Source organism: Narcine bancroftii, chromosome 11 (genome assembly GCF_036971445.1).
Source record: "Narcine bancroftii isolate sNarBan1 chromosome 11, sNarBan1.hap1, whole genome shotgun sequence".
NCBI lineage: Eukaryota > Metazoa > Chordata > Chondrichthyes > Torpediniformes > Narcinidae > Narcine > Narcine bancroftii.
The window spans coordinates 104,325,276-104,351,466 of record NC_091479.1 but is presented as its reverse complement, the minus strand read 5'-3'; the positions used below and the strand labels follow the sequence as shown (position 1 = coordinate 104,351,466).

The 26,191-nt window shown below is 44.3% G+C and overlaps 1 protein-coding gene across 3 annotated transcripts in view; it reads left to right on the top strand.

Moving 5' to 3' along the window:
- dram1 (DNA-damage regulated autophagy modulator 1) overlaps positions 1-25,655 on the top strand; it is a 47,048-nt gene extending 21,393 nt beyond the window's left edge. The window contains exons 1-7 of one of the 3 annotated variants that reach the window (XM_069904422.1): positions 713-1,104; positions 10,267-10,409; positions 12,227-12,279; positions 14,277-14,454; positions 17,786-17,844; positions 20,064-20,156; positions 21,054-25,655. In XM_069904422.1, the coding sequence (XP_069760523.1) occupies positions 974-1,104; positions 10,267-10,409; positions 12,227-12,279; positions 14,277-14,454; positions 17,786-17,844; positions 20,064-20,156; positions 21,054-21,131 (735 nt within the window). In that variant the 5' untranslated portion in view covers positions 713-973 and the 3' untranslated portion in view covers positions 21,132-25,655. Of the gene's footprint in view, positions 1-712; positions 1,105-8,585; positions 8,654-10,266; positions 10,410-12,226; positions 12,280-14,276; positions 14,455-17,785; positions 17,845-20,063; positions 20,157-21,053 lie in introns of those variants that run through there. The other 2 variants (XM_069904420.1, XM_069904423.1) reach the window with 2 other exon arrangements.
- The last annotated feature ends 536 nt before the right edge of the window (positions 25,656-26,191 follow it).

Here is a 26,191-nt window from a genome sequence, read left to right as displayed (position 1 = left end):
TACTTTTAACAAAGATATAGGTCAATATGAAGATGGACTTAAAGGATCTCTATCTTTTTTTTTTTAATCGTTGTTATTATTGCTATTTTAAAAGATTTTGGCAATGCGTGTGCTTCATCCGCCTGAGTTAATACTTCCATAAATGGAGGAATCAGTAAATCTTTAAACTCTTTATAAAATTCAGGCGGAAATCCATCCTCTCCTGGAGACTTATTACTCTGTAAATAACTTAATCTGATGATAATAAACTTTAAAATAAAACATGAAAGTCTGCAGACACCATGGTTAAAGTAAAAACACAACGCTGGAGAAACTCAGCAGGTCAGTATCCTTCATATCACAAAGATAAAGATACATCACCAACGTTTTGGGCTTGAGCCCCTTCAGCTAATAAACTTGAACTTGCTCTGCAGATTTTTGTTTTTCATTGAACTCTATCCACCCGTTCAGCCACAGAACTGACTGCCGCTGGTGGTTTTGCAGACAGATGCAAGTTCGCAGAAGAAATGTTCCTTCAGCATGTCTGTGCTTTTACAACATATACAGCTGCATGTCAAGCCTGACTGGGAAACTGCCCGATCACTCTTTCTTGGCTCCTCCACTTACTCTTCTGACCATAATAACTTATTTCTCGGCCTTCCTGGGACGGCTGGTGTCACTCTTGGTCCGTTACAGCAGTGAAGAGCACAGACCGGCTTGGAACGTTAACCGGTGCAGTTAAACACCGGGCAAAACACAAAAGGAAGTTGCTAAACCTCCCGTCTCGTTTAGTGCAAGTTGCCTCAAAACTTAGCTTGTGGTTAGCGAGGGGAGGGCACGGCGAACATTCCCACTCCCCTTCCAACGCTTCGAGTTGGTGAATCATTGCATCTTTCGCCTGTGCTGGACCCGGAAGGACGGAGGGACAGGCAGCAGGGAGAGCCTGTCACCCCAGCCGTCCCGTCCCGTCCCGACACGCGAGTCAGGCGCAGAGATGTGCTGGCAAGCCCTGGGCATTTGCTGCCTGCCAATCTTGCTGGTCAGTTGGTCAGCGGTCGCCTTTATCGTCTCTTTTGTCATCGCCGTGACCTCCGGCCACGTCGTACCATTTATTCCCTTCATTAGGTGAGTTGTGAGCTGCCTTCAAACTAGTCCTCGACTCGGGGGTCCGCTCTCCCTCCTCATGAGCGCCCTGCTGGGAGGGGTTGGGGTTGGGAGGGGTCATTTTAACCCTTTCTTTTTGTTGCGCTTTCCCGGTGTGGGCGTTGATGGAGCGGCGTTGTCTTCCATCCTCCCACCGTCCTCACGGCCAAGCGAAGGACAGACCGCCGCAACTCCCCGCATCCTAGCGCGATGAGTGCCCGCTGTGCGGACGCTCCCCTCCGGCCTGGGTGTGGTCCGGCCCCGGACAGGCAAGAGTTGTCCAACCCCTTCCAGTGTGGAAGTTCCATTCCGCAATTTAAATCAAGAATGAATCTGATTTCAACACGGAAAGTACCAGGCAGGGCCATTCAAACTGGGAGCGAGTGAGAAACTCAGGAACCGAGTTACAGGGAAAAGTTAAAACAGGTTAGGACTTTATTCCCTGGACCATAGGAGATAGAGGTTTTTAAAAAGTTTGATGGGAAAGACAGAATAAATGTCGGTAGGCTTTTTCCACTTTGGCTACAAACAAGAGGTCATGGGTTAAGGGTGAAAAGTTTAGGGGGAACTTCTTCCCACAGAGAGGGGTGGGAGTGTGGAACGAGCTGCCAGCTGAAGTGGTGAATGCGGGCTCGATGTTAACATTTAAGAAGAATTTGGACAGGTCCATGGATGGGAGAGATATGGAGGAATATGGGCTGGGTGCAGGTCAGTGGGATGAGGTTAAAAAATGGTTTGGCAAAGACTAGAAGGGACCTGTTTCTGTGCTGTAATGTTCTATAAGCAGGGGCCACTCCCCGCAGCCAGAGGCCCAGCTGGTCCATCTTCCCCAGAGGAACTCATTACTCCTGATTTCTCACCGATTCCTCAGGGAAGTCAGTCCTCCAGGAAACCCAATGGAAAGTTGACAAGACTGCATTGGGGAGGCTCTCTGCTGTCAAATTTGTCCGGGAGGCTGACAGGGTAGATTCAGAGTTGACATTTAATCTGGCAGATCACACTGCCATTCATTACAGAGATACAGAGATTTAATTTCATCCAGAGGAAATAGCAGAGATAAAGGGGAGGTTCAGTGTGTGGGGAAGATGGTAAATGCAAGAAAGACAAATAGTAAATGAAGATACTTATTTCAATGGAGAAACATTGCAGCGACACTTGGGAGTGCTTGTGTGTGAATCCCAAGAGGTTAGTTTGCAGGTGTAACAAGTCATCAAGAAGGTAAATGGGACATTGCCCTTCATTGGTGGAGAGATTGCATTAGTTAGCCTAGGAGGAGAGCACAACATTCCTTGGTATCCCTGGGACTGTACACAGTCAAGTTTAGAAGAATGAGGGGGAATCTTAAAGAAACATATAACATGATGAAAGAGAGAAGTTGTTTTCACAGGTAGGAGAGACTAGAACAAAGGGGCATGACCTCAAGATTCAGGGGAGTCAATTTAAGATGCTTCTCCCTCAGTGTGATGAATCTGTGGAATTCTCTGCCCAAGGCTGCCTCATTAAATGTGTTCAAGATAGATAGATAGATGTTTGCAATAGTAGGGGAATTAAGGGTTATGGGGAAAAGGTGAGTAGTGGAGCTGAGTTCATGCAGATCAGCCATGGTCTTGTTGAATGGTGGAGCAGGCTAAATGGCTGACTCCAGCTCCTGCTCCTTTAAGTTCTTAGGAATAAACTCAGTGACAGAGACTGATTTCCAAGGATTCACTACCCTCTGGATGGAATTAAATCGTATCTCTGTAATAGATGGAAGCATGAATCTTGGTTCGAGAGAACCCATCCAGGTGAATTCTGCATCAGGCTCTGTAAGCGTTTTGTAGCAGAAGAGGCATAAATAAGGTAGACAGCCAGCATCCTTTCCTCAGGGCAGAAATACCAAGCAACAGAGGACCTCTGGACAAAATGACGGGAGGAGGGTTTAGGGGAGATATCAGGGGTAACATTTTTTTTACACAGAGAGTTTCAGGCGCCTGGAATGCATTGCCGGGGTGGTGGTGGAGGCTGGTACAATAGGGTAATTTAAGTGGCTCGTAAGCACATGGATGAAATTAAAATAAAGGGTTATGAAGTAGGAAGGATTTATTTAGGTTGACACAACGTCATGGGCTGAAGGGCCTGCTGTCGTGTTCTATATGTTCTAAGGCTCTCCAACAGAGTTCTGTCAACATGTGGATTAAAACTTCACTTTCCAGAAACACTCACTCTATCAGAGGAGGGCAGGCCTGTTGATCGAATCCAAACTATTTAATATTTTGATCAGATTACCCTTAATAAAATGGAGGGGCGAGAAGTCATTCATGCAATGTATCCTCAAGGAGATTATCTTCCTGCAAAAAGCTGGGAACAGTTTTTAGGACTGGAAATAAAGAGAACCTGAAATTAGGATAGAAGTGTTGGAGAAATTCAACAAGACAGGCAGCATCTGTGGAGAGGGAAATAGAGTTAACATTCTATAAGCCCTCAACTGGAATTCATTGTCTCTCCCGACATGTCCGGCAGAGGTTTAGATTTGAAATAGCATATGTTGGGTTAATTTTCCAGAGATAGATAGAGAGAGAGAGAGAGAGGATTCAACTTCATCAAGTTTTTATTTTGAGGAAGTCTGAACACTGCACCTCATTCCTACTTCAGTTTGCTGCTCGGGGGGGGGGGGGGGGGGCGGGGGAGAGCAGTCTGAATTGAAGCACGAGCTTGCATCAGAGGAACTTACAAACACATGAGGAAAGATTGCGCAAATTGGGATTGTACTCGCTGGAGTTTAGAAGATTGAGAGGGGATCTCATAGAGACATAAAATTCTGGCAGGACTGGACAGAATGGATGCAGACGGGATGTTTCCAAGGATGGGAAAATCCAGAACCCGGGGCCATGGTTTGAGGATAATAGGCAAACCATTTAGGACCGAGATGAGGAGGAATTTCTTGACCCAGAGGGTGGTGAATCTGTGGAATTCATTGCCACAGAGGGCAGTAGAGGCAGGTTAATTAAATCTATTTAAGAGGGAATTAGATCTATTTCTTCAGTATGAGGGTATTAAAGATTACGGAGAGAAGGCGGGGTCGGGGTACTGAACTTTAAGATCAGCCATGATCTCGTTGAATGGCGGAGCAGGCTCGAAGGGTCGAATGACCTACTCCTGCTCCTATCTTCTATGTTTCTATGCTCTACAAGCAGAAGTAGATCACTGGGCAGCTCAAGACTCCTTCATCTTTTAATGAGACATACAGGATGAAATAAACCATTCAGCACAGAACAGGCCCTTTGACTCAACTCATCCATACTCCCATTTGGTCCATATTCTTCCAAACCCTTCCAACCACTTGTGAATCTGCAGGGGTCATCTATTGCATGCAGTGCTCCTGTTGCGGTCTCCTCTACATTGGAGAGACTGGACGCAGATTGGGAGATCACTTTGTTGAGCAGCTCGGCTCCAACCGCCACAATACGTGGATCTCCCAGTGGCCACCCATTTTAATTTCCTGTCCCATTCTCTTGCCGACATGTCTATCCATTATCTCATGCACTACCAGTCGGAGTCCACCCACAAATTGGAGGAACAGCACCTCATCTTCCGACTGGGCTCCCTCCAACCAGATGGCATTAATATCGACGTCTGGCTTTTGTTAAATTCCATTTCTTCCCCAATGCCTTTCCCCACCTAGGTTTCCTTTCACACAAACATGATACATTCTCACCTTTCCCCATATCATATCCAATGAACACCTTTTGTTGATCTAGACTCCTCCCCCAGACGATACTGCCTGTACTCTGAGATTTCCTGCTTCTGGCTTATTTTGCTTATTCCTTGAAGAAGGACTCAGGCCTGAAACATCAGCAATGTATCTTTGTCTCCTACGGACGCTGAAAAGACCGGCTGAGTCCCTCCAGCATGTTCTAACTGCTATCACAGAGCCTACAGACTTTTGTGCTTCCCTCACTACCCAGAATTGTGGTCTCTTCTACAGTTTCCTCTGGTGGCTCATTCCCCATGCCCTTTGGGTCCTTAAATCTGTCCCCTACTGTGGGTTAGCGTAACGCTGTTACAGATTCAGCAATCGGGGCTGGGGTTCGAATCCCGGTGCTGTCTGTAAGGAGTTTGTACGTTCTCCGCGTATCTGTGTGGGTTTTCCTCGGGGGCTCCGGTTTCCTCCCACTGTTCAAAACGTACCAGTGGTTGTAGGGTGGTTTGGTGTAATTGGGCGGCACGGGCTCATGGGCCGAAAGGGCCTGCTACCATGCTGTATGTTTAAATTCAAATTTAATTTAATTCATTCAAATACTCTGCTTTCATTGTCCTTTGAGATGGTTCCAAATACTCAGACGCAAAAAAAAAATCCCCTCATCTCTGTTAAATTTTACAACAGTGCTCCTAGTTCTTGGATAGTGGATGTGGAGGGGATCTTCCCTCCAGTGGAGGAGTCTGAGACCAGAGGGCACAGCCTCAGAATATAAAAACTTTACCCAGGGGATGGGGAATCTGTGGACTTTGTCGCCACAGACAGCAAGTCACTGGGGATGTTTAAATCAGAAATAGATGGCTTCTTGATTCTCAGAAGGGAATCGGGTTATGGAGAGAAGACAGGAGAATGGGGTTAAAAAGGATAGTAAATCAGCCAATGTGGAATGATGGGGCTGACTTGATGGGCTGAATGGCCTAATTACAATCCTATGTCTTATGCCCTTATTTTTTGAAAAGAGGATACAACCTCTCTATATCCAATATGTTTTAACCGTCCCTTCTCACATTGTAAACTCCAGTGGAGGTCTAGCTTGTCCAACATCACCACCCCACCCACCCCCACACTGAAGGCTACAACTTCCAGTCCTGTTCAATGAACCATCTCTGAACTTCCGATCCATTTACACTCTTCCTTAAATAAGGAGGCCAATACTGTAGGCAGCACTCCAGATGCGAGCTTACCAATGTCCCAGAAACCTCCTTGCTTCTGTATTTTTAATCCCCTCATAACAAATGGTAACATTGGTTAGTTTTATTTATTACCTGCAGTGCCTGTGTGCCAGTCTTTGGAAATCACGGACAAGGGTTCCTCTGCATCTCAGATCTCTACAGCACAAGTTGGATTCAGACATCGAAATAAAACTATAGCCAGAATCTCAAATAAGACTAAATACATGCATTTGGAGAGGAGACAGAGGATTGGATGGGGAAAGCAAGAAATAAATACTAAGTGGTGCCATTTAGTCCAGATGAATGCAAACTGAGGACCTTTGGAAAAGAGAGATTGGTGTCTTGCAAAGATATGGATCGTTAAGGGCAAAAGGAACCAAGAGCATTGGTTCGACCTGTATTAATGATCCCAAATTACTAGTGTTATATTGGTAGAATCACAGAATCTCACCACACAGAAGGAGATTCGGATCATTCCCTCTGTGCAAGCTTAGCTCTGTCATTACACCCATTCTCCATCCTTTTGTGGATGATGAGGAGGAGTTTATTGTCATAAACTGCGGATAATATACATGTCAAAATTCTTGCAAAATTTTAAAGAAAAATAATAATAGTAAACTAATTGAATAAAACTAAGAGACAAAAAATAAATATGAATATTCACAGTAATCCGAGTGCACAAAAGAAGTGACTTGCTGTAGTGTGGACAGTCCTTTTGTGGTGTCAGAGCAGTCTGTGATTAATGTACCAAGGGGAGGTTCAAGAGCTGATAGCTGTTGGAAAGAAACTTAGAGGCGCTGGTCTTTAGACTTCTGTTCCTTCTGCCTGAAGGGAGCAGTGAGAAGAGGTTGTGGCCAGGGTGTGGGGGTCCTTTTATGATGTTGGCTGCCTTCTTGAGGCAGAGCCTCACATAGATGTTTACAATGGATGGGAAGTCAGAGCCTGAGAGGTCTTCTGAGATAAGGATTCACAGGAACTTGGAAGTTTCTGATTCTCTCCTCCTCCTTCCCATCAATGCAGACAGGTGTGGGGTCCCCCATAAGCTCGTGCATTGAGCCTCCGTGTTTGTTAACTTCCCATGAGTCATTTCTGGAGCTGAGCAAGCTGCCATGTGAAGGAATGTTCCACCATTGCTTTTTTTCTGGTTCCTCCTCATTATTTTCAATCCATAATCCCAATTCCCAGAGGAAATAATTCCTACTTATTTATTCACACAAACCCCTGATTATTTTGAATGCCTTTGTAAGATGCCCCTCAACTTTGCTGATAAATAAAAGACATCAAAAGGTATTTATGCAACAGTTGTAATTAATCTCCCACAGATAGCAATGCAATAGAAGCACGTGGCACAGGAACAGACCATTTGGCCCATAGGTCAGCACAGTTAGCGTAGCGGTTAGTGCAACACTGTTATACGAGAGATCAGGACAAGGGTTCACATCTGGCACTGCCTATAAGGAGTTTGTATGTTCTCCCCCTGCATGTGTGGATTTCCTCCGAGTGTTCCAGTTTTCTCCCACCATTCAAAATGTACCAGGGGTGTAGGTCAATGGGGTGTAATTGGGCAGCACGGGCTTGAGGGCTAGAAGGGCCTGTTACCGTGCTGTAGGTCCGTGAGGAGATTGTACGTTCTCCTCGTGAGTTTCTTCCGGGGACTCCGGTTTCCTCCCACTGTTTGAAATGTACTGGGGGTTGTTGGTTAATTGGGTGGCTAATGGGCCGAAAGGGCCTGTTACTGTGCTGTATGTCTAAAAAAAAATCTGTGCCAACCAAATACAGGGCAATTCCTTTGCTGCTATAGAATTAGGGTCTCTTTAGGATTTAGAGCAAAATACTGTAGATGATGGAAATACTCAGCAGGCCCATATTTCAGGTTGATGATCTTACATCTGAACATGAACTTCTTATGTCCAGCTGACAGAGCTCCATTTAACACCTCATTGGTAATCTACATCTAAGGTATTGGGTAAAATAGAATGGGCATTTGCGTAGTTTTGGGTAAGGATCCAGTCAGGTGGGTGGAGGAGTGGAGATCAAAACTGAAGCATAGCCAAGATTTGGGGAAGGGCAGGGCGAGGGGGAGAGACAAGGATTCGTGGACAAGGATTGATGGGATGGGAGTGTCAGATGTCAAAATTAATTCCACTCCCATTATCCCACTATCCACCTCCACAAGAGGGAATTTGCAGCAGATTTTTAACTCCACCCCACCCTAACCCCTGCCTTTGAGATATGGGAGTACCAGGGCACTGGCAGAAATGCGCAAACTCCCCAAAGACAGCACCAAGGATCAGGATGGAACCCGGATCCTCTGGCGCTGAAAGGTAGCATCACTACCTGCTGCACTACAAAACCCGCGAGGTCGTGGGGGTGGGGGTGGGGGGGACGTGCAAACTCCACGCAGTCTGTGTCAGCGATTGGGATGAAACCTTGGTCTCTGGAGTTGTGAGGCTGCAGCTCTATTTGCTATGCCTCTCTGCTGTCCGTTAGGTGACCCTTCATAAGATATTTTATCATCTTTTCATTTTCCTTATCCTTTTTATATGTCTTCATAGTGACACTGGGACGATGGTACCAGAGAGTTGTGTTTTTGGATTGATGATTAATATCTCGGCTTTTCTGGGTAAGCACAGAGAGCTCTTAATTTTTACAGCAGATGTTTGTTGGATTTGAATCTTTCTCCAGCTTCTGCTTAATCTTGGACTCTCTCTTTTTGGCTTTGCTCTGGTTTCTTTCTTTCCCTTGGAGACCACAGTGTGAGAAACACTGAGATAAACAAACTGGAGGTCATCAGCGGGTGACAGCCAACACTAAGACCATGAACGCAACCATCTGAAAAGTCACCCATTGGAAGTGGGAGATGAGCAGGCCATTCTGCCCATCTCATTCATACTGGGACTCATTAGCCTCCACTCCAACTGATTTTATTGAAGCAAAAAAAAATTCAAGGGGCAGTAAAACAGCAATAATCAGGAATTTGGTGGTGCCAAGTTGTTCAAGTTATTCTGCACTACTAGATATTATTTCTATTCATACTTCAATACTCTTTAACTTCACTTTTTTAAAAGATGTTATGCTGTAAGATAATACATTTTCCAATGACCTAGATACATTTGAAAGGAAATATGAAAATTGGAGCTCTGTTGAGTGGAAAGGGAGTGCAGGAATTAAGGCTTTGGAATGTTGGAGGGAGTCTGGGAATCGAGGGCCTGTGTCTTAGAGGGAGCATGCAACTGGGGCCTGCATCCATATTTAGTGTGTCTTTATCTTTGTTATATAAAGTCCACTGTTTGACCCACTGAGTTTCTCCAGCATCGTGTTTTTACTCTATAGGACGACCCTCTCATCCAAGGCAGTAGCCAAATGAATCTTTTTTGGGTCTTAAAAAAGGGGATCAAGGCCCGAGGTGTGGCCTCAGCCGTACCTTGTACTGTTGGATCAATGCCTTCTCTGTTTGTAACCTTCAATTCTCCCAACAATAATGGCCAATATGCCATTATGACTGCCTGCGATACATGTGCAGGAAGCTTAGACCCCTTGCCATTCCACCCCTCAGAAATCTTTTTCCATGAAGATCAATCTGCTTTTGGATTCCTTTTATTGAATTGAATTGTTTATTATCAGATGTACTGGGTTACAGCAAAAAACTTTGTTTTGAGTGCTATCCAGGCAAGTCAACCTTTTATTGTGCAAGAATAACAGCAAAAGGGGTGGCGTGGCCAGCATAGTGGTTTAGTGCAACACCATTACAGTGCTAGCGATTAGAACCTTGGTTTGAATCCCGCGCTGTCTGTAAGGAGTTTGGACGTTCTCCTCATGTCTGCGTGGGATTTTCCCAGGAATTCCGGTTTCCTCCCACTGTTCAAAATTACCGGAGGTTGTGGTAAATTCCATTTGTCAAATTTTCAACCCTGCCAAGCCTATCCTAGTCCAATTGCAGACATATTTTGAAAATGCAGACCTCCAGATTCAAGGACAGTTTCTCTCCTGTTATTATCAGACTCTTCAATGGTTCCCTCATTAGTAAAGATGATGCCTTGCACCGTTCAATTGTACTTTTCTCCTTAACATGACATCTGTACTTTTTGTTGCATTCTCCTCTCCCCTTTGAGGCTGTCATGAGCAATGAAAGAGCTTTTTCCTAACTCCTGTCTTTCTTGAACGAAACTGTTCTGGAGAGGGTCTGTTAACTCATCAGCCAGCGCCATTTGACGGTTCCTGCATTTTCTTTTCCAGGCACAGTCACCATATACATTCGATACAGGATATTGCAGACTCTGAACGAGGCAAATTCCACTTCAAGTTCGAGGATGAATATTGCTGCATTTGGGTGCGGTTTCCTGGCTTGCCTTGGGATGTGCATTGTAGCAAATTTCCAGGTACTGTTGACACTGGGTAAATGGAGGTCAGACCTTGTGTTACAGCTGCTATACTAAATGTGCAGCATTAACCAGGAATGATGTGCATTTCTATAGTGCCTTTCTCAATCTCCGGGTAACTTTAGAGTACTTCAGAAGAGATAACTGCTTCAATCACTTCACTGAGCAACTTCGCTTTGTCTGCATCAGTGTCAGGGATCTTCCAGTGACCAACCACTTCAGTTCACTCCTACACTCATGTCTGTCCATGGCCTCATGTACTCTCCCACCAAGATGTGATAGTACAGATCTATCACCAATGTATATAGTGTATATAGTTACAGTATCTAGACTGTGCTTACAGCGATTGGCTGAGAGCTAAGCCACGCCTATTGTCTGGGCCTTAAAGGGTTGTGTCCCTAGCCAGGTCGGATCATTCCGGACTGGTCAGCCACCTGTGAAGAGCTCCTGTCTTTTGCTAATAAAAGCCTTGGTTTGGATCAACAAGTCTTTGATTCTTTCGACGAGCTCTACACAAGACCATCCGTAAATTGGAGGAATAGCACTCGATTTTCAGTCTGGGCTCTCTCCAGCCAGATGGCATTAACATCAACCTCCAGTTTCTGCTAGCCTGCCCCATTCTCCCTCCCTCACTTCCCTTTCCCCATGCCTTCTTTCCCTTAGCTCTCCACCCCCTTCCCTCTCCATTCACAGAGCTATCCCTCCTCCCTCTGTTTGCTGGTGTGCTCTCCCTCCCTTATCCATGTGGGACTGTGCTCCTCCCCTCACCCCTCAACTCCTTCCTTTGTGGCCAGGCACCTGCTGACATTTTTCCACACCTTGACGAAGGGCTCAGTCCAAAACGTTGGTTACGTATCTTTATCTTTGCGAAATAAAGGACACTGTTTGATCTGCTGAGTTCCTCCAGCATCATGTTTTTCCTTCAATCACAGTGTCTGCAGACCGTGTTTCACTTTTTCAATGCAGGATTGCAACAGCCAATTTGCGTACAGCAAGATCCCACATAGAGCAACATAGAAATAATTTCTGCAATGTTCAGAGGACCATTCCATGTGTAGTCAATGAGATCTGCTGTGTTTGCCTGCGAGGGTAACCGGAGGCCTCCGTTTAAAATTCCATCCAAAAGGCAAAGCCCAAAATTGCTGTTGCACTGAATGGTCACCTCAAGAAAGATGACACTGAAATGCAGCAGTTAGTGCTGCTGTACTAACCATCAGCTGCCTATTTACACCAATCCTACTCATCCCATTTTATTCTAAAATTTAGACATACATACAGCACCGTATCAGACCATTTTGGCCCACTAGCCCATGCCGCCGACTTAAACTCAATCAACCTACAACCCCAGTACGCTTTGAAGGGTGGAAGGAAACTGGAGTCCTGGGAGTAAACCCACGCAGACACAAGGAGAGTGCGGGATTAGAACCCCGGTCCTGATTACTTGTGCTATAATGGTGTTGCTCTAACTGTTACGCCAACCATGCCACCCCACATTGTCTCCACATTCCCATCAACTCCCCACAGAATCCACCCCTCACCTACACACGATGGGTAAATTAACCCACTGACCCACAGGCCTTTGGGATGTGGGAGGGATCTGAAGCACCCGGAAGTCAAGCTTGAATCTGGGAATCCAGGGCTGGCGTTTTTACTTGCTGTCTGTGTGGAGTTTGCACATTCACCCCTTGAATGTGTGGGTTTCCTCCCATATCCCAGAGACACACTGACAGGTCTCATTCAAGGGTTCTGACATGAAACGTTAATTGTACTCTTACCTCCACTGATGCCACTTGACATGCTGAGTTCCTCTGTTTTAGTGTTTTTGCTCCAGATTCCTGCAGCGGCAGTCTCATGTGCCTTCAACACCCTGGTGAGTTTCTTCTGCATGCTCTCTGATGCTACCAGATCCCTTCTGTAGTACAGTGAGCAGAACGGCACACAATATTCTGAGTGAAACCCATCAGGTCACAGTGCACTTTATACAGCAAAGATAAAGATACATAAGCAATGTCTCATCTTGATGATTTACTGTCAGATACTTGACATCACATGCAACCCCAAGATTCTTTCTGGTGAAGATGAGGCAGTATTACCACTCATTGGCAGTGCAGAAAAACCTGCACTCAACCTACACATGAAAACAAATAAAGAAATATAAACAAACTGACTGTGTCATACAGACAGAAAAAAACAATAAAGTGTGAAAATAAGAGTCCTTGAAAGAGGGCAGAGATGATTTACTAGGATGTTGCTGGGACTTTAGGAGTTGAGTTACAGGGAAAGATTATGCAGGTTGGGACTTTATTCCTTAGAGTGTAGAAGAATAAGGAGAGATTTGATAAAGGTTTACAAAATTATGAGGGGTATAGACAGTAAATGTGAATAGGCTGTTTCCACTTAGATTATGATATATAAATACAAGAGGATGTGGCTTTAGGGTGAAAAGGGAAAGGTTTAGGGTGAACTTCACAGAGACTGGTGGGAGTGTGGATCGAGCTGCCGTCTGAATACGGACTCACGCTCAAGTTTTAAGAATAAATTGGATAGATACACAGATGGGAATCGTCTGGAGGGTTATGGAATTGGGCAAATGGCCTGTTTTCTGTGCTGTAGTTTTCTATGGTTCTAAATGAGTCCCTGATTGAGTTTGTTGTTGAGGAGTCTGATGGTGGAGGGGAAGCAGCTGTTCCTGAACATGGGGGTGTGAGTCTTGTGACACCTATACCTCTTTCCTGATGGCAGCAGCAAGAACAGAGTGCGTGCTGGGTGGTGTGGATCCTTGGTGATTGCTGCTGCTCTTCGATGGCTGTGCTCCCTGTAGATTTTCTTGATCAAGTGAAGTGTTTTTCCTTTGACGTACTGGGCTGTATCCTTATCTTTAGGAAGGCTTTATGCTCAGGGGTATTTGGTGTCCCCCATACCAGACCATGATGCAGCTGGTCAGCACACTTTCAACCACACCTGACATGTTGATTATTTATCTTTACCTTTGCTATATAAAGTACAACTGTTGGACCTGCTGAGTTTCTCAAGCTTTATGTTTTTACTTCAATCATTGTATCTGCAGACTTTAGTGTTTCACTACACAAGAGTCCAAATGTGTCCCGACCAATGTTTTGTACAGCTGAAACATCAGAATCAGAAGAAATTTGTTGTTTTGCAGCAGTATCACAGTGTAATCATTCATATACGGTAAACCACCTTACAAAAATAAATAAAAAATCAAAGTAAAACTTGGTTCATTGATCATCCAGGAATCTGATGGCCATGGGGCAGTTGTCCTTATGCTCGTCTTTAGGCTCCTGTATCTCCTTCCTGATGGTAGTAGAGTGGGTGGTGGTGGGTTCTTGAGGATAGAGGCTGCTTTTTTAAGACACCACTTCTTGTAGATGTCCTCGATGGAGTGAAGTCTGGTTCCTGTGATGTTGCAGGCCCAGTTAACAACCCTCTGGAGCTTTCTCTTGTCCAGAGTGTTGGCACCTCAGACAGTGATGCAATCGTCCAGAATACTTTCCACGGTACACCTGTAGAAGTTTACGAGAGTCTTTGGTGACATACTGAATCTCCTCAGACACCTCACAAAGTATAGCTGCTGGCGAGCCTTCTTCGTGATTGCATCGAGATGGAGGCTCCAGGACAGATTCTCGAAGATGCTGACAGCCAGGAATTTGAAATTCTTGACCCTCTCCACTACTGAGTCCTCGAATGGGAGTGGATGAATCCACATTCCTTTTGAAATCTGTTTATAAACTGAACGGTGTTGTGTGTATAAATAATGGTCTTTTGTATACCAGTTGAATTATTTGATTATATTAACACTGAAACTTCCAGTTTCAATGATCTCTTCTTTCTCTGTATCATGTTTAGGAGACCGCTGTGAGACCAGTCCATGATATTGGGGCATTACTGGCTTTTGTCATGGGAACATTCTACCTCTTTGTTCAATCCTGGATTTCTTGCCAGTCGCGATCCCTGTGTGACAATCCTTGTGAAGTTTACATTAGGCTAGTTCTGTCATTAGTGTCTTTCATGGCCATCACTCCGAGTATCCTTTCTGATGAAGGTTCTTGTCAACACACTGAACTGATCTTTAGCACCCTTGCCCCAGAACGGAACACAAGACTGAGAAACTTCCTTCCCTGTCAGTGAATGAAAGAAGTTTCACATCCAGAGAGAATAGTTGGCTCAAGTAGTGTTTTTCGTTGACTCACTCAAGGGATGTGGGCTTCACATTATCTAATTGCCCATCCTTAATAGCTCTTGATGAAGTGGTGGGGAACTGCCTTCTTGAAATGTTGGAGTCCTTGAGGTAAGGGGAGACACCCACAGAGATATCAGAGAGAGAGAGCTCATCAGCGATGGGGAAGAAACAGCTGTATATTTCCAGGTCAGGATGAGGCGTGGCCTGGAGGGCAACTTCCAGGAGGGTGCATTCTCCAAGCTTTTGCTGCCCTTGTCTGGGGTTTGGAAGGTGATGTTTAGGAATCTTAGTGACACACTTAAAGGGAAGCTGGATAAAGAAGTGAGAGAGAAAGGATTGGAGGGATGAAATGAAGAGAGCTGGGGAGGCCCATGGGGAACAGTGGTACAAATCAGTTGTGCAGATGGCCTGCTTCTCTGCCATACACAAATGTGCTGGATAAACTCAGCAGCTTCAGGAAATAACCAACGTTTGGGACCTGAGACCTTTGTCGGGGCTATCTTTGGGTACTGCACTCAACCCACCATCTGCAGCCTTTCCTGTTTAATTCCATTAACTGACAGGCTAATGACACATAAGAAATCTTACATCTAGAATAGGTCAGCACAACATTGTTGGCTGAAGAGTCTGTACTGTGCTACAATGTTCTATTAATTAAAAAAGTACAAAGTCATGAAACAGAGACTTGACAAACTTTGGTAACTGCATTCTGGCTCTGAAAATTCCCTATGGACTAATGAAAAGTCCATGCTAAGACCAGATAAACCAACCCACTTCACGAGGTCGACACATAGAACAGAGAACTGCATTAATTATCACAATACAATGCAAGGCCACCTTGCTAATGGCCAAACTCTGGCGTTCTCGTCCCAGAAATTTGAATCAGGAAGGAGTTTCCCTGCCCTGATTACCCTTATGAAGGGCCCAGGCCCGAAACATAGGTTATCCTTTACAGATGCTGTTTGACCTGCTGAGTATAACACAAATTGATAGAGTTGAATTTGAAAATCACCTCATTTTAGGTTCCAGTGAACATCCTGAGATCCAAGTCAACACTGGTGTTTCGTGAGCTGCTCTTTCAGTGAGGTCATCTTGCTGAGGATAGGTTAAAGATCCATTGAGGCCTCTGATAGGAAAATTTCTGGATTTTTCCATTAATGTAGGAAGCACGTAAGGTCATGGACTCACCCAGCAGGGAAATAGGGCTTTTGGCCCACCACATCCCAGTTGGAAAGTGTGCAGAGGTTATTCACAAGGTTGCTGCCAGGACTGGAAGTCTTGAGTTAAAGGTAAGACTGGATAGGCTTGGGACTTTTGTTCCCAGAGCATAGGAGGCAGAGGGGTGACAATGTAGAGGTTTAGAAAATCTTGAGGGACATGGATAAGGTGAATGGTCCTAGGATTTTTCCTAGGGGAAAGAGTCTAAAGTTAAGGGATGGCAGGTTTGGTGTATTGCTTAGTGCAACGTCATTACCACGCCAGTGAATGGGACCAGGGTTCAAATCCTATGCTGTGTATAAGGAGTTTGTACGTTCTCCCTATGTCTGAGTGAGTTTCCCCTGGGGGTTCTGGTTTCCTCCCACCATTCGAAACATTAAGTTAATTCAGTAGCATGGCTCGTGGACCAAAATGGCCTGTTACCATGCTGTATCTCTAAAAATTTAAAATTTATAGGGCACAGGTGAGATGGAAAGTTTTAAAATGTTAATTTCCACAAAATGGGTAGGGGGCCAGAGGAAATGGTGGATAAGGAGACAGTTGGAAAATTGGAGACATCTGGATAATGCATGAATTAGAGAGATTTAGAGACATATGGGCCAATTGCAGGCAACCGTAGGTCAGGTAGAAAACTTGGTTAGCATTAACGAGTTGGGCTAAAGGACCTGCTTCAGTGTTATAAAACTACATTAAGCTATGGTTGATCTGATCTTGGCCTCGACTTCACTTTACTGCCTGTTCACCTCAACATCCCCATAAGCCCAATGCCAATCTCAGCCTTAAATACATTCAATGATTCAACTTCACAGCTCTCTGGAGGAGGGTATTGGGGAGGAGCACTGGCGTCACCAGGGGGTTGCGGACTGCAAAGGGTGACACCATCAGAGGGGGTGACACCAAAATGACTGTTTATAAAAAATTTTATGCAGCATTTCTGCAGAAATTTATTATTTTTTATAAAAATATCACCGTAGTTAGTTATAACAAAAACATTTTTCGTAAGCCCATCTTACATGTATCAATATACCTACAAGGCTAAAATTATGTTAATTTACTTTTTGAACCTTCTAATGTGCTTCGGTCAGAGCACCCCCCCCCCGCCCCAAACCCATACTTAGTCCCGGACATACAAGGAACACACACCTGTTTCTCCTACGCTCAGTACATTCAGTCCTTGAGGGAGGAGGTGACAGCATGAATTAATGCACTGGGTGACACCAACCCTTGTGATGCCACTGGGGAGGAGGAGGAGGTTGGAGGAGAGATGGATGATGAGGAGAGAAAGGGGGTTGGGTGCTGGGGATGTCAAGGGTGTCAGGGGGGAAGAGAAGGGTGTCGGGAAAGGTGTTGAGAAGAGAAAGGTGTCAGAGAAGACAAGTCTGTTGGGAGGGTTAAGGGTGCCAGGAAAGGTATAAGGGCTGAAGGGGGTTACTGAGATAGGGAGGTAGGGGACTGGAGTGGGTGCAGAGACAGGGAGGGGTGTTGTGAACTGCAGGGTTACAGAAAGGGGGAGTATTAGGGCTGGAGAGGGGTTACAGTTTTGTGGAAATTATAGGGGCCAGAGGGGGTCAAAGAGAAGGTGGGTTGTCGGGGCTGGATGGAGAAAGAGAGTCGGAATTGGAAGAAATTACACATGAAGAGTTAGAGTTTCAGAAGGTTCAGAGGGATGTGGTGGCCCCTGAGGGTTACAGATATGAAACAGTGTTGGGTTGGAAGGGGCTACAGAAATAGGGAAGGTGTTGGTCTGGCTGGGTGGGGGTGGGGGCAGGAGTGGGTACAGGGACTTGTCCTCCAAGATCTCTCTGCCATTTTCAAAGTCAATTTGGTGACTTTCCATTTTGATGTCTCCAGACCAATCTACTTGTAAATTTTTGAGATTACATGTCTAACTGTGTTCTAATACATTTTAATTTCTTCCAGAAATGTTATTGATCTTCTTTGACCTTTGCTTCTCCAGTGATTGTCTGCTATTTCTTAAGCAGTCAATCAACATTTAATTTCCATCCATCAGATAAGGTAAGAATCTGTCGCTGATGTGGAGAGAGAGGGGCAGATACTACTGTTCCCTCCCTGTCTCTGTAATCCCTCCAGCCCCTGCACCCCTCCCTATCTCTATAATCCCTCCAGTCCCTACACCCCTCTCTATCTCTGTAATCCCTCCAGTCTCTGCACCTCTCCCTATCTCTGTAACCCCTCTAGTGCCTACACCCCTCCCTCTCTGTAACTCCCTCCAATCCCTACATCCTTCCTTATCTCTGTAACTGCACCAGGGTCTCTCCACCCCTCGCTATCTCTGTAATCTTTCCGGCCTCAAAAGATCTCCCTACTTTAATCCTCTCCACCCTTCCCTATTGCTGCAACCTTCTGAAGAAAGGAAGCCAGTCTTCATCGGTCTGTCTGTGGCAGCTGGCCCATTATAGTGTGCCTGACTGTTCACTGCTCCCTGTGTTGGCCCAACATATCACCCCTTTCAGGGGCACTGTGGATGGGCAATAGAAGTCAACAGTTAAATCAATTCTGGAGCTAGATTTGCAAAGAAAGGCAAATCCCTTTATCTGTAGACAAAGTGGGCTTCAGCCCCTCTGTGCAAGAGGCACCCTAGTATTCAATGCCCTTCATATGCCCACCAAACCCAATCCCTCTCCTCGTTTGACCACCAGGAGTAGTGGGAAGTAAGTTACAGGAACCAAACCACCAGCACATTTTTAAAACTTGGGGAGAAATTGGCACAACCAAGAGAAACTTATAGAGTAATGGTGCAAATTCCACACAGATCAAGATCAAATCCAGTTGCTGGAGTTGTGAGGAGGCAGTTCTAACAGTCACATATCTGTGCTAGGTTACTCCTGAGAGTTGATTTATAGCAATAAGTAGGACTGTCTGGTTTATTGTCATATACATTAGTACAATGCACAGGTGTAATGTAAATCCTACTTACTGCTCTTCCCAACTACATAAAACACCAAGGGCCATTGAGCATTTCTCTCCATGGATGCTGCGTGACCCACTGAGCCTCTCTAACTTCTCATTCTTCACATAAAACACACTAACAGCAAAGTACTGTAGAGTAAAATTCCTATTATCAGGCATTCAATCAACTGGAAAATCAAACAACCAGCAAAAAAAAAAACACTCAAGGACATAAATAAATAAAATGTTGAAAAATAAACTCAAATCAATAAAGTTTAAAATAAAAGTTTAAAATTGTATAAGTTAATGTTCTCCAAAGCAACACACATTCCCCTTGGTGAAGCAAACATTCAGCCAGTAGAGTGCCCCGGTTGTGCCTTGCCCAGAGAAGCTGTTTGAATAAAGTTTTGGAATGGAAGGGTCTGGACCAAAATGTAGGGAAATGGGACTACCCCAATTTGGACAAGTTGGGTTGAGGAGCCTGTGCTGCTTGTCTCCTTGACATCTATATCTTCCTCCTGAAGACGATGTTGAGAAGACAGCGTGGCCAAGGTGATGGAGGTCTTTTATGATGTTACTGTCTCCTTGAAGAAAGGCTTGACATTGGGCAGTATGATTAGTGTAGTGTAGTGATTAGTGCAACACTGTTACAGCACCAGCGATCGGGACTGGAGTTCAAATTCCGCATTGACTGTAAGGAGTCTGTACATTCTCCGTGTGTTTGCGTAGGTTTTCCCCAGGTGCTCTGGTTTCCTTCCACCATTCAAAACGTACTGGGGTTGTAGGTTAATTGGGTATGATTGGGCAGCATGGGCACGTGGGCCAGTAGGGCCTGTTACTGTGCTATATGTCTAAATTTAAATAAATTTTAAATATATGGGTGTGTACCCAAGAATGCTGAAGAAACTCAGCAAGTCACACAGCAAAGATCAAGACACATAACTGTTTCAGCCCTGAGCCTTTTGACAAGGTAAAACCAAAAAGCAGGTGGGAGCTTGAATTAATTGGCGGTGGGAGGTGTAGGGGGAGGCCCACAGGCCGTAGGTAGCTATTGGAGGGTACATTCACATTGGTGTCTTTGATGGACAGAATGACCAGGCATCTCTGTGCTGTGCTCTTCGTGTGTTATTTTTTGTTCTAGAATGCAACATGTATTTTGATGAAACATGCATACGCTGGTGAAGGGCTCAAGCCCAAAACATTGGTTATGAATTTTTATCTTTGCTATATAAAGAACACCGTTTGACATGCTGAGTTTTTCCAGCTTTGTGTTTTTACTTACTAGTATGTATATAAGCATTGTTTTCTCTTTCCATTTTCACTAGGGTTATGGATACCATGTAGCCAGTGCAATTTGTGAATGGATAGTTGCTTTCTGCTTTAACATCTTCTTCTTAACTTATATCAGAGAGTTTAAGGTATGACTTGTTCTGCATTCGAACATTTCAGTAACACCAGTTCTCACTGTGCTGTTTACCTCTGTAATCAATCATCAATGGTCGTGAAAGATCTTTAAAGGAAATACTCAAGGATAAATTGCACCAAAACCATAGAACCTAGAGCAGTGAAACAGGCCCTTTGGCCCTTCTAGTCTGTGCCAAACCTTTTTTGCACCCAGTCCATATCCCTCCATACCTCTCCCACCCATGTACCTGTCCAAATTCTTCTTAAATGTTACACCTGAGCCCACATTCACTTCAGCTGGCAGCTCGTTCCACACTTCCACCACTCTCTGTGTGAAGAAATTCCCCCTCATGTTCCCCCTAAACTTTTCCCCTTTCTTCTTTAACCCATGTCCTCTGGTTTGTATTTCACCTACCCTCAGTGGGAAAACCCTACCTACATTTAATCTGTATATCCCCCTCATAATTTAAAATACCTCTATCAAATCTGTCCTCATTTTTCCACACTCCAGAGAATAAAATCCTAACCTGTTTATCCTTTCCCTGGAACCCAGTTCCTGAAGTCCAGGCAACATCTTAGTAAATATTAACTGCAGTCTTTCAATCTTATTGATATCTTTCCTATAGTTAGGTGACCAAAACAATGCACTCTACTCCAAATCTGACCTTACCAGTTTCTTATTCAACTTTAATATAACATCCCAATTCCTAGACTCGATACTTTGTTGTATGAAGGCCAAGATGCCAAAAGCTCTCTTTACCACCCTCTCCACCTGTGACACCACTTTCAGGGAATTATGTATTTGTATTCCCAGATCCCTCTGTTCTACTGCCTGACCATTTACCGTGTATGTCCTTTCTTGGTTTGTCCAAAAATGATTTTGTAAATCAATGTTTCTTTCTCTCCAACAGAATGTTACAATGTGCATTAAAATAGAGATGCTTCAAGCCTCCCAGATTGACTCGGTGTCTCAAAGGATGATTCATTGACTCCCATTCTCTCCCAACATCGAAATCAGTGACCTTTCTCGGGGCCCGGGGAAGCACATTTGAATCCTTTCACGTTTTAAGACATTTTACATGCCCTTCATTGCAAGTCCACATAAAGTCCAGCTGCCTAACATGAGACTCCTGAAACTGGCTGAACGTGACCATTTCCAGGAGGACTTAGGAAACTATTTTAGGCCTTTTTGCAAGAGTCATTGAAAAAAGTTACACCGTGCACGTGGACTCGTATTGGATTCCAGCCAGTGACCACTGAAATTGCAATAGAAGTAAACAAGAAGACTTAAGAACCACAGAGGGCAAGTACTCACACACTTGCATTGCCAAGCCCCATTTACCCAACCCAGAGTATAGTCCATGGAGACCACTGCAGAATCCACAGGCTTTGACAGAGGAGGTTACCCTCTACACTGCTGACCACCCAAGAAATCCTTTAAACTAGCAAACCATCCATGTACATCATAAGAGTGTGAATGGGCAACATTTTACACACAGAGTCAGGACATTAGGTTCGGGAGAGGGAAGATTGGAGGGTGGTCGTCAATGTATTAACAAAGACAAGGACAGACCAGGGAAACTACAGGACAGTCACGCCAATTACTGGAGGGGATTCTGAGGGATTGGAAAGGCAAGGATTGATTACCAATAGTCAATGTTGCTTTGTGCACGGGGAATCATGCGTCACAAATTTGATTGTATTTTTTTTAAATTGAGGTGAGAAAGAAGTTGGCTCTTTCAAACTATTCGTGGTGGGTGAGTTGAGGACAAGAGAACACAACTTCAGGATTGAAGGGTGTCCACTTAGAAAAGAGAGTGTTAAATCTGTGAATTTTCTTTGCCACAGGTGGTTGTGAAGAGCAAGTCATTGGGTGTACTTAAGGCAGAGATTGATAGGTTCTTGATTAGCCAGGGCATCAAAGGTTATGGGGAGAAGGCCGGGCAGTGGGGCTGAGTGGGAAAATAGATCTGTTCACGATTAAAAAGACAGCAGGGTTGGTGCAGCGGTTAGAGCAATGCTGTTACAGTGCCAGCGATCGAGACATGGTTTTGAATTGTATGTCTCCCTGTATCTGAGTGGGTTTTCAACATAAAGGAGCTTCAATCTTCTATCATGGTTACAACAAGCAGAGTCCTTAAAGTGCCTATATCATAGTTAAATAATAGTTCAGCACAAACTAGAAGGGATAAAGGGCCTGTTTTCTGTGCTGTAATCTCTATGGTTCTAAATGGCCTTGGTTCACACACAAGGACATTGTAAAATATCTGAGAGGAAAAATAATAAAGAGGCAAGAGAAAACAAATTAAAATATGTCTGATATTTGGCATTGGAGGTAAAAATGGAAACACTTGAAGGACATGGAGGTTTGAGATGGGAGAATAGTTTTGAGGGGGAATTCTGGTGACTGGAGCCCAGGTTGCTGAAGTCACAGGGGTGGAGTAATTGAAGCTGGGGGACATGCAGGAGGGTGTGGCTAGGGATGAGAGAGCTGGAAAGGATGATAGAAATCGGAGGGAGAAGGCAGCGGAAAGGAGAATGGAAAAATCAGGAAAACAAGAACTTCTTCAGGAAGACACCGGGCAATTCAGTTCCTTGACCTGGAAACATAGAACATACAGCACAATACAGGCCCTTCGGACCTTGATGTTGTGCCAACCCATATCTTCCTCAAAAAAACCCTCCCTACTCCATAACTCTCTATTTTATTTCCATCCATGTGCTTGTCCAAGAGTCTCTTAAATGCTCCTAATGTTCCAGCCTCCACCACTACCCCTGGAAAGGCATTCCACAACTCTCTGCATAAAAAAACTTACCCCTAATGCCTCCCATAAACTTCCCTCCCTTCACTTTGTACATATATCCTCTGGTGTTTGCTATTCCAATGTGCTGGCTGTCCACTCTATCTACGCCTCTCATAATCTTGTAGACCTCTATCAAGTCTCCTCTCATCCTTCTATGCTCCAAAGAGAAAAGTTCCAGCTCTGCTAACCTTGCCTCATGAGACTTATTTCCTAGTTCAGGCAATATCCCTCCTGTAATGTGATGACCAGAACTGAACACAATAATCCAAGTGTGGTCTCACCAGAGATTTGTAGAGTTGCAACATGACCTCTAGACTCTTGAACTCAATCCTTCTATTAATGAACTTGAACATACCATAGGACTTCTTAACTATCCTATCACAGTTTCTCTCTCCACAGATGCAAACTGACCTGCAGAGTGTTTCCATCATTTTGTGGTTTTCAGAGTTAGGAGTGAGAGTGCATGGTGCCGAGAGGTGATCAGGACTTAGTGTGATGCAAGACACATCAAGTTTGGAGGAAATCAAGTTTGTGGAGAATAGACCACAAAAAGGGGTCCAGCTGGGGAGTCCTATAGCAGTCAGATCATGAGGAAACAAGGGTATTAATGAAGTCCTGATCAAGGGCTCTGGCTGAACACTGACCATTCTTTTGCTCCCACTGATGCTGCTCGACCCTCTGAGTTCCTCTGGCCAAGTGTGTTTAGCCTGATTGAAGGTTCCAACAACAAACAGACTCAATTCACAGACACAAGAAGGTAAAAACTGCTTTGTTGTGTCACCAAATTAGTGATGGTTTGTTGTTTGTTACAACAGTTATAAAAGTTCCTTCTAAATTGTTCAGCACAGTAGGTACATTGCTGTTATAGTGCCATAGACCAGGGTTCAAATCCGACACTGACCACTACACTAAGGAGTTTGTATGATCTGCCCGTATCTGTGTGGATTTCCTCCAATTTCGTTCCACGTTCCAAAGGCGAATGGGGTTTGTAGGTCAATTGGGCAGTGCAGGTTCATGGTCCTACATCTCACCCAGATCTCTGTCCACCTCTAAGTCTGGCTCATTGACTTTCTTGAAAGTAATCGCTCATCAAATGCCCAGAACCCGACTTTCTAAAATTCCCTCCGAAGCCTCTCCTCCCCTCTCCTTAAAACCTAGCCCTTTGACCAAGCTAATTCATCGGCTGCCTTAACATCTCCATGGCTTTCTGCCCAATTATAGACAATTTTCTTGGAAGCGCATCAGAAGGTTTAATAATGTTAAATGAGTACAGTCTAAAATAAGTTGCTGTAACAATTAATGTTATTTTGTTTCTCACAAAAATCTCAGAATTGATTAACATTGATGCTGGATCTTTAAAATACAACAAGTATTTGTAAAAATACTTGTATAAGTAAAAAGACAAAGCTGGGAAACTCAGCAGGCCAAGTGTACTTAATGACCTCGTACCTTGATGAAGGTTTAAAGCCCGAAACATTGGTTCTGATAAAGGATACTGTTGACCTGCTGAGTTTCCCCAGAGTTGCGTTTTTACTTCAATCATGGTGTCCGCAGTTCTTCACATTTTACTTCCTCCAAACTAGCAGAAAATGACTGCATATCTGAGAAAGAATGTTAGGAATATAATTTATTCAAGAGTATTTCAAAATTCTTTTATCGTCATGTAATAAAATGGAAAATGTGATATTAAACAAAGTTTCCTTTAGTCTACCGCAAGACATACAAAGATAGACTATCAGCTAAAATTTCCCACAGTCCCTTACAGCCAAGGAACGAGAAACAGAGAGTCCTCCTAGAATCATTGAGTGTCCATGGATTCACCTCCAGTGCTCCCACAGCCTCTCAGCCTTTGTAGCTGAATTATTTGATTTATAATGATTATGGGTGAATGATTTGATTTGTGTTAAATTTAGACATACAGCACTGCAACAGGCCAATTCGTGCACCCCAGATTATACCTCAGTAACCTACACCCAGTGTTTTGAAGGGTGGGAGGAAACCAGAGCCCCAGAGAAAACCCACACAGACTGTAGAAACTCCTCAGACAGCGTGGGATTCGAACCCAGGTCCGGTCCCGATTGCTTGTGTAATAAAGGTGTTGCACTAACCACTATGTCGACCATGCCACCCAAAGGGACAACAACTGCAGAAGCTGCAATGCTGAGCGAACAAAGAAAAGGTGGTGATTCTCAGGAGGCCAGGCAGCATCTGTGGAGAGAGATGTTCAGTCAACATTTCGGGTTAAGACCTCTCATCAAGACTAAAGCAGTAGGGGAAGTATCAAGTATGCCCGAAAGGTAAAAATGGGGAAGGGGATACAAGAAAGTGGGAGGGGTGGAAAGACAGGTAGAGGAAGAGACCATCAGAAACAATACCTCTTGAGAATAAATATGATACATTCTTCCTGGAGTTTATGTTTAGCCTCACTTTTGCAATGGACAAGGTCAAGGTCAAACATGTCCGTGTGAGAATGGGGAGGAGAATTGAAATGACTGGCAACCAGATGTTCCAGCTTGAACTCTGACAGAGCTCAAGGGCTCAGCAATTTAAAAAGCTTTTTTATTTAGCCCATACTTGACCAATTGATGGAACATTATTCAAAATGGTTATGAAAATTTATAAATGGGTACATGTTTATTTTGCTGCATTAAAATTTCATTAACATTTGATATAGACAATTTTAAAATTAATAAATAATATTTTATCAAATCGTGCTTGCTATTTTATTTTCAATCCTTCCCACAATCTCAGAATCAAAACTTGTCCTGAACAAGTCCTGAAATGTGTTGTTTTGCCGCAGCATCACACAGTGCAAACATTCATATAAACCACCTCACAATAAATAAAAAGAGCACGAAAAGTCAAAGTGAGGCAATGTCTGTGGATCATTGATTATTCAGGAATGTGATGGCAGAGGGGAAGAAGCTGTCCTTGTGCTGCTGGGTGCTTGTCTTCAGGCTCCTGGACCTCTTTCCTGATGGGAGCAGAGTGAAGAGGGCCTGGCCTGGGTGGTGGTGGAGGTCCTTGAGGACAGAGGCTGCCTTCTTCAGACAATCTAGCTCTGTTCCAAGAGTATTACAGCCTGATGGGTATTAGCAGACCACTCAGGCTTGAGGTACATCACATACGAATAGACCATCACATTACGAGACATTCAGAATAATAGAAATTTAGAATGAAGGCCATTTGGCCCATTCCATTCAAGCGCAGCCAAAAGAAAATTCTCATCTAAATTCTCTTGCAGT